Source organism: Lathyrus oleraceus, chromosome 7 (assembly GCF_024323335.1).
Source record: "Lathyrus oleraceus cultivar Zhongwan6 chromosome 7, CAAS_Psat_ZW6_1.0, whole genome shotgun sequence".
Lineage (NCBI taxonomy): Eukaryota > Viridiplantae > Streptophyta > Magnoliopsida > Fabales > Fabaceae > Lathyrus > Lathyrus oleraceus.
This window is the reverse complement of record NC_066585.1, coordinates 491018916-491028554: the sequence shown is the minus strand read 5'-3', so window position 1 is coordinate 491028554 and position 9639 is coordinate 491018916. Positions and strand designations below refer to the sequence as shown.

General features: G+C 27.1%; 2 protein-coding genes across 2 annotated transcripts; both read right to left on the bottom strand.

Moving 5' to 3' along the window:
* Window positions 1-235: 235 nt before the first annotated feature.
* On the bottom strand, window positions 236-556 carry LOC127104512 (uncharacterized). Its single transcript, XM_051041696.1, has one exon. It carries the CDS (start codon window positions 554-556, stop codon window positions 236-238), a length of 321 nt encoding a protein of 106 aa, XP_050897653.1.
* Window positions 557-6553: 5997 nt separating this feature from the next.
* On the bottom strand, window positions 6554-6874 carry LOC127104511 (uncharacterized). Its single transcript, XM_051041695.1, has one exon. The coding sequence runs from the start codon at window positions 6872-6874 to the stop codon at window positions 6554-6556; it is 321 nt and encodes a 106-aa protein (XP_050897652.1).
* Between the last annotated feature and the right edge of the window lie 2765 nt (window positions 6875-9639).

The window sequence follows — 9639 nt, the reverse complement described above, 5'->3', positions numbered from 1 at the left end:
TGGTGCCGCCACAGGCATAATATTGTGATATCAAATGTGCAACCAAACAATTAAAAATAAAATAAGTGCAAAATATTCATCCTTTTGTGTTTGAGTAATTGTACAATATTTCATTGACATCCACTATAATTCCAAACACATTGAAAAAGAATAAATGTAAAGTAACAATTTTCCTTTTAAGCATTTGAATAAACACAAAAATCATTCTAAATTCAACAATAGCAAACAAAATATCTTATTTTCGAAGATAATTTGTGGCCAGATATGCAACATCACTAAGAAACGTCATCTCATTATTCATCTTAGAAATAGAAGGATTAACTATTTTCTCATTAGCCAATTCACGATCACAAGCTTGTGGTCCATCACCAGCAACTCTAGCATCATAGTTTGCAGAAATTGGATCCACAGCCAACTCACCTAATGAACTTCTAAACGACATAACCAATCCGTCGTAATCACTAGTTGCACAATTTTTGATGGCGTGTGAAGAAGGAAACTCCTTTATCAATGTTTTAAGGTAATCTTGGCCTTTTGTTGCCTTCTCTATTGCCATCTCTAAGAATAACTTGCTAAGGGTAAGATAGTCTTTTGCCGAAGTTATTTTAGGGTTAGGGCTTAGAAGTTTCAAGCAACGTTGGTTGTCTTTTCCAGCATCTTTGCATACATTTTTGTACAAATTGGAGTTTGATTTTGGTATAATGGCGTGAGAATTAAAGATCAAGGAAATTGTAAGGAATAGGGATAAACATCTTGAGGGATTCATATTGTTATGCAGTGACTGAATGAAGATACTTTAGGGTTCTTAATTTATATATGGTACAATGTCTTTTGTTAATTAATATCATTTAGGAGTTTGTTTAAAGGTTTTAAAACCATTGAATACTTTTGCGTTAAATATAAATTTGTATGCAACTGTTACTTCTTTACATTTACTACCTGGATTTTTTAAAACTTTATTTAAGTTTTTTTTAGGATTTAGTGGGAATGCTGTAACGGGATATAGAACGATCACATTAAAGGATGTATATTTAAACTTTTGATTTGTCCTACACTAAACTATAAATAAAACGGATATATTTTAGATCGGATCCATTTTGCCACATCAACTTAATATATGTTAAAGTTTATTTTAACATTCTTTATGCAAAACAAATTAAATATATTAATAGAAAAAAAAGAGTATATGAAAAAAAAACACCACTTGTGTTTTTAAACAACAAAAATCGCCTAAACAAGTTGGGGAAAAAACAAGACCCACTATTTCTTTTTTGATCTAATTAATGATTAATTTTTATGCATGCAATATTTAGCTTGTAATAAAAAAAATTAGATATTTTATTAAACCAATTCAATTAATAATTATATAGATATCTTATATATGAGCATCAATTTGAACCTGAATTAAAATATTATAGAATAATTAATAAATAATCACCATCCTTGATTTAAAATAGTAATTATGAAAATTTTAATAAATTATAAATATATATTAATATAAATATTTAGTAGAAAATCTTGTCACTCTTTATTAAAATTTCTAACTCAAGCTCTATTCAAATAATATAAGTTGATTTACACACACATGTTATATAAAAATCATTTTGGTAATTACATTCAAAAGTAATTTTAATTTAAATTATTCAAGTGTTATAAATTTATTAAAACAATTATTTTAAATATAAATAATTGGTTTTTTCTAGGATAATGTTTCTACGTAATTTTCATGTTTGTCTGATTTGAAGGTGCTTCTGATCCCCATCCTTCTAGGTTGTTGTTGTCGTCTTTGACGCCACTTTTATTTAAGGTATATAGTAGGAGAACTACTAAAGTATTTAGATTAACAAAAAAATGAAGTTATACTTATTTATTGAGTGATGAGGTAGAAGTGACAAAGTTAATGGCTTTAAAAATGAGAGATTGACAACAAAAGTATGTTAGGTCAATGTAAATTGACCAATATTCTCCGCGGAAGGATCAACCAATATTAAAGTATAATTCAAAGATTTTTCAAAAGTATGAGTATTTTGATCTGGCTTTGAATCTTCACTACTATAAATATATTTATTTTATTTCGAGCACGGAGAGAGAGCATTTTATCTCGGTTGAAAAAATGAAATAACAAAAGGCAATATGAAAAATATGTTTCCTTACAACAACATTTTTTTTAAAACTATGTAGTGTGCCCCATATACCTCTGAATTTTGTTAATAATCGAGGGAAAAATGATAGTATGTATGTTGGTTTTTGTTAATGATTGAGGTGTATAACATATTTTTTTGGATTTATGTTTTGTTTTAAATCTCATTTTGACTGATTTGTATCATGTTTTTACATAGAACCTATAAATTATGTGACAAAATTATATCATTTGTATTTTATATAGAACATAACAAAAAATACCAAAGTTACACTATTTACAAAATTAAATATACAATGCTTACAATACTTATGATGACATTTGAGATCCACAAAACCTTTACGAAGTGAACCTATACATATTTGCACCTATAATGACAAAACCTCTATACAATTCTTACAACAACCAAGAAAAACTAGTGTTTATGAGATTCATTATAAGATATGAAGACACTGATTCAACATGATTGGATGTCATCTACACCTTCTTGTGTGGATGGTGTTTCAGCGTTAAAGCCTTATAATTTCAACAAAATTTAAATTATGATAAGCTAACCACAACAATATTAACTTAACAAATATGCATAAATTACGGGTATATAGATAAGTTTAATACCTTAACCTATGAATTGGTAAGGTCTCTGGAGATGATACTAAACATATGTCTTATAACATAATATCCACATTCAAAGTTGTTTGGTTGTTTTCGGAACCACTAATAATTTTCATATAGTTAATAATTATTACATAGAAAGCACAGATATACATTAGCAAAAATAAAAGAATGTCAAAAAGTATAAGTAATACTTACATGTAGTTCTATGAACTTTGGTTTTTGACCAACTAAATTATATATCACAAAATTGTATCCCTCCATATCTCTACATGATGGTACCATTTAAACATGAATAAAAATTATTCAAAATTAAAGATAAAATTTGAGTATTAAAAATAATATCATTTATCCGCTCAAAACCTTTTGCATATCTTCGTCAAATTTATAATATAGCGAGCATAACATAACTACAACAATTTGCTTCGGTCAAAGACCCGCTTTGACAATATCTAATAATCAAGGACTCTGTTTGGCAATGTTTTAGTAAATTAATTAATAACCATTGTGATTTTGTGACACTATTGTGTCTTCGCACAAAAAAATGGTTTAATGATATTAAGGGTTGGAATCAAACATGTCCTTTCTGTTTAGACTTGCTCTACAAAAGTCATAAAAAAATAAGATGGAATGGAGCAGAAATAGTTGAAGTTGCAAACTTAAAACCTTGACTCATTTTGAAATAGAAAATTAAAGAGGGTTCGGGGCTCGACACCTTTTAAGTTAAAAAAAATATATGTTAATTTCCACTCTTGCAAAAGCAAAAAAAAAATGGTATAGGACAAACACATTAAAGGATGGATGTTTAAACCTTTGATTTGTCCCGCACTAAATGATAAGTAAAACTGATATGTCCGGGCCGGATCTGTTTTGCCGTTAAAGCTTAGTTTAGCATTTTTTATGCAAAAAAGATTATATATATTAAGAGAACAAGAAGAGTACATGAAACATAAAAAAAAACACCACTTGTTCTTTTAAACAACAAAAATCGGCTAAACAAGTTGCGGGAAAAAACAAGACCTGTTATTTCTTTTTTTTATCTAATTAATGACTAATTTTTATGTATGCAATATTTAATTTGTAATAAAAAATGTATATATTTTATTAAGTCAGCTCAGTTAATAACTGTATAGAGATATCATATTGTCATACCCCAATTTTGTTCGGGTCATTGTAAGTTTTCATAAATTTGATTTTAATTTCAATTTGCATCAGTTGTATAGCATAACATGCATTTCATCATGAAACTACCTAAAATATCAGTCGGAATAAACTTTCGAAATACAGACGAATGGGTTAAATCATTCCTCAAGTACGTCCAAAATCAGCAGGTAAAAAGTTTCGAAATCAAGCTTGCAGACGCCAGTATTATTAATATATGATTTACGTAGTTTAACCTGGTGTGCTCGTTATATTTTCGAAGACTTTTTCAGTCGCATTTTGACCCGCCTGCGCCTTTTAACCGGTCCAAATTTATTTCAAAATTAAAAAGAAACGCTGTATTTTTCCAATAAGTATATTTCGTACTGGTCATTTTAATGCATTCAATTTAATTTTTTGAGCATATTCTCACCTGACTTTTCCTCATATTCAGTCATTTTATTTCTATTCGTTTGTCAAAATAATCGGGATCATTAATTAGAATTTTCCATGTTCTTATTTTATTTTTATCATATTCATTTTAGAAGTTGGGAATTTTATGTGATTTAATTGGTTTAAATTGTTTAAATTAATTAAATCATCTAGAAGGGGGTAACATTGTCATTTTGAATTGTTTGTGCTTCTTTGATTTAATCTTAATCATTGATTCAAATTAATCAATGGTCCTCATTAGCAATCCTTGACCATTCCAATTCATCCAATCAAAATTAAAAAAAAAATCAAATAATAACCAATCAAGAAAATAAGAAAAATAAAAGAATATCTTCTCATTTCCAATGAGAAGTTGCCACGCGCCCACCAATGAGGATCACTCCCGACGGACAAAAAGAATATACTCTCTCTCATTAGCTGGCGAGGAATGGTGGATAAGAAGATGAAATAATATATTTTTGTTTCCAATAACACATGGCCAGATGTCCCATTCTCCAAGAGAGCACGTTATTCTCACACTCTCTCTGATTCTCAATGGAAAAATAAAAAGAAAGGAAATAAAAAATTATATATTATCTAGAATTTAATTTTATAAATATTTTCTAGAGTTTGATGGATCATCGATATGAGATAACAGTCCATTTAAAGATTAGTCACATAATGATTCTATGACATTTATCAATATTTTATTTACACTTTAATATATTTCAGAATATTTGAAATATGAAATATTTTGTGTTTGATTATTTATTGACTACTTTAAGTACAAAAAGATAAAGTAGTTTTAAACCGCTCTCTTCCCCTTGTGAATCAAACATATTTTTGATTAAAATTTCTCCCTCATCTTTCCTCTCTCTCTTTTGAACCAAACATACATTTAATTAAATACATCATCTCCCCTCCTCTCCCCTCCCCTTTGTTAAAAGCTCTCCCCTCCCCTCCGTTGAACCAAATGAATGCTAAGGCTTTGTTTGAGGGTTTGGAGGGGAGAGCTTCGGAATTTTTTTATTTAAAAATATAGAGAAATCTTTAACTTTTTTTTAGAATAAAATTTTGTTTAGAATGATAAAAGAGTTTTTATTATTAACATATTTTTATTTTTTTTAGTATTATAACGACATAAATAACATTTGAACAATTTTTGAAAACCCTCCAAACCCCTCCTCCTATACAATTTTTTTAGCTCCCCCAAATTAGCAAAATTCTGATTTTTAAATAAAAATAAATCCTCCAAAATCATCTCCACCTAAATCATTCTATTCTTTTTATCAAATCCTTTCCTTTTTTCAAAGTCCTCCTCACTATCCCCCTCCAAACTCTCAAACAAAGCCTAAGGGTATGTAAGGATTGGTGGTATATGATGGAATAGAATGCAGTGATAGATTTCATTGTTTGAATTTGTTAATAATGGATGAAGTGAAATGGAATATGATGTGATCCATTTCATCCAATTCTTCATTTTTTGTTCCATCTGATTTGGAATGTATACAATAGAATGAAACATTTTGAATAAAGTAAGCAAACAATAGCGTGGAATTGATATTCCATTCCACAACATTCTGGTTTGTTATGTTCCATCGATCCAAGTATAGCCTAAGATAAAAAGGCATAATTAATGATAGTTATTAGGCCACGTGTCGTATCCATCCAATAAGACGTTGCAAGTAACAAGGAAGACATTAATGTGCATGTTCTCAATGATATCGATCTCACAACTCTACTTGTCCTCTCTATATAAAGTCATTTGCATGCCCTAAGACTGAGTATATGTATCCTACGTCACCCGATCATGAACTATTTAAGTTCTTCAACGGAACATAAAAAATGTTTTTCCTAAAGTCTTTTAACATTTTACAATATCATCTCAAAAAAAATTTAAAACTTTAAAGATTATTTTTTCTTTTCAAAATAACCTTTTTAAAATTTCAATTTACTATACTCTAAAGTTATGTAAAATCAGGACTAGTCTACATTGGTGCCGCCACAGGCATAATATTGTGCTATCAAATGTGCAACCAAACAATTAAAAATAAAATAAGTGCAAAATATTCATGCTTTTGTGTTTGAGTAATTGTGCAATATTTCATTGACATCCACTATAATTCCAAACACATTGAAAAAGAATAAATGTAAAGTAACAATTTTCCTTTTAAGCATTTGAATAAACACAAAAATCATTCTAAATTCAACAATAGCAAACAAAATATCTTATTTTCGAAGATAATTTGTGGCCAGATATGCAACATCACTAAGAAACGTCATCTCATTATTCATCTTAGAAACAGAAGGATTAACTATTTTCTCATTAGCCAATTCACGATCACAAGCTTGTGGTCCATCACCAGCAACTCTAGCATCATAGTTTGCAGAAATTGGATCCACAACCAACTCACCTAATGAACTTCTAAACGACATAACCAATCCGTCGTAATCACTAGTTGCACAATTTTTGATGGCGTGTGAAGAAGGAAACTCCTTTATCAATGTTTTAAGGTAATCTTGGCCTTTTGTTGCCTTCTCTATTGCCATCTCTAAGAATAACTTGCTAAGGGTAAGATAGTCTTTTGCCGAAGTTATTTTAGGGTTAGGGCTTAGAAGTTTCAAGCAACGTTGGTTGTCTTTTCCAGCATCTTTGCATACATTTTTGTACAAATTGGAGTTTGATTTTGGTGTAATGGCGTGAGAATTAAAGATCAAGGAAATTGTAAGGAATAGGGATAAACATGTTGAGGGATTCATATTGTTATGGAGTGACTGAATGAAGATACTTTAAGGTTTTTAATTTATATATGGTATAATGTCTTTTGTTAATTAATACCATTTAGGAGTTTGTTTAAAGGTTTTAAAACCATTGAATATTTTTGCGTTAAATATAAATTTGTATGCAATTGTTACTTCTTTACATTTACTATGCTGTAATGGGATAAAGAGCGAACACATTAAAGGATGTATATTTAAACTTTTGATTTGTCCTACACTAAATTATAAATAAAACCGATATATCCTGACCGGATCCATTTTACCACATCAACTTAATATATGTTAATGCTTATTTTAACATTTTTTATCCAAAACAAATTAAATATATTAATAGAAAAAAAAAGTATATGAAAAATAAAACACCACTTGTACTTTTAAACAACAAAAATTGGCTAAATAAGTTGCGGGGAAAAACAAGACCCACTATTTCTTTTTTTATCCAATTAATGATTAATTTTTATGTATGCAATATTTAGTTTATAATAAAAATTAGATATTTTATTAAATCAGTTCAGTTAATAATTATATATATATATATAATATATATATATATATATATATATATATATATATATATTAATATATATATTATATAAGCATCAATTTTAATTTGCATTAAAAAATTATAGAATAATAAATAAATTAATAAATATATATATACATATATATATAATATATATATATATATATATATATATATTATATATATATATATATATATATATATATATAAGCATCAACTTGAATCTGCATTAAAAATTATATAATAATTAATAAATAATCCCCAACTTATATATATATATATATATATATATATATATATATATATATATATATATATATATATATATATATATATATATAATATATATATATATCAATATCAATTTTAATAATTAATATATAATATATATATATATATATATATATATATATATATATATATATATATATATATATATATATATATATATATATATATATATATATATGAGCATCAATTTGAATCTGCATTAAAAAATTATATAATAATTAATAAATAATCCCCAACCTTGATTTAAAATAGTAATTACGAAAAATTTAATAAATTTATAAATATATATTAGTATAAATATTTATAGTAGAAAATCTTCTCACTCTTCATTAAAATTTCTAACTCAAGCTCTATTCAAATAATATAAGTTGATTTACACACACATGTTATATGAAATTCATTTTGGTAATTACATTCTAATGTAATTTTAATTTAAATTATTCAAGCGTTATAAATTTATTAAAATCAATTATTTTAAATATGAATAATTGGTTTTTTTTCTAGGATAGTGTTACTACGTAATTTTCAAGTTTGTCTTATCATCCTTTTAGGTTGCTGTTGTCTTTGACGCCATTTTTATTTAAGGTATATAGTAGGAAAGTTACTAAAGTTTTTAGATTAACAAAACAGTCAGGTTATACTTATTTATTGAGTGATGAGGTAGACAAAGTTGATGACTTTAAAAATGAGAGATTGACAACAAAAGAATGCTAGGTCAATGTAAATTGACCAAGATTCTCCACGGAAGGATTGACCAGTATTAAGGTATAATTCAAAGATTCTTCAAAAGTATTTTCAAAGAGTATTTTGACCTGGCTTTGAATCTTCTGTAAATATATTTATTTTATTTTGAGTACAGAGAGGATTTTATCTCGGTTGAAAAAACGAAGTAACAAAAGGCAATATGAAAAACCTATCTCCTTACAACAACATTTTTTTATTTTAAAAACTATGTAGCGCACCCCATATACCTCTGAATTTTATTAATAACCAAGGGAAAAATGACAGTATTTATGTTGGTTTTTATTAATGATTGAGGGGTATAACATTTTTTTTGGATTTATGTTTTGTTTTAAATCTCATTTTGACTGATCTGCATCATATTTTTACATAGAACCTATAAGTTATGTGACAAAATCATATCATTTGTATTTTATATAGAACATAACACAAAATACCAAAGTTACACTGTTTACAAAACCAAATATACAATACTTACAATACTTATAATGACATTTGAGATACACAAAATCTTTACCAAGTGAACCTATACATATTTGCACCTATAATGACAAAACCTCTATATGATTCTTACAATAACCAAGAAAAACTAGTGTTTGTGAGATTCATGATAAGATATGAAGGCACTATTTCAACGTGATTGGATGTCATCTACACCTTCTTGTGGGGATGGTGTTTCAGCGCTAAAGCCTTATAATTTCAACAAAATTTAAATTATGATAAGCTAACCACATTAACTTAACAAATATGCATAAATTACAAGTATATAGATAAGTTTAATACTTTAACCTATGAATTGTTAATGTCTCTGGAGATAATATTAAACATATGTCTTATAACATAATATCCACATTCGAAGTTGTTTGGTTGTTTTCACGACCACTAATAATTTTCATATAGTTAATAAGTATTACACAGAAAGCACAAATATACATTAGCGAAAATAAAAGAATATCAAAAAGCATAAGTAATACTTACA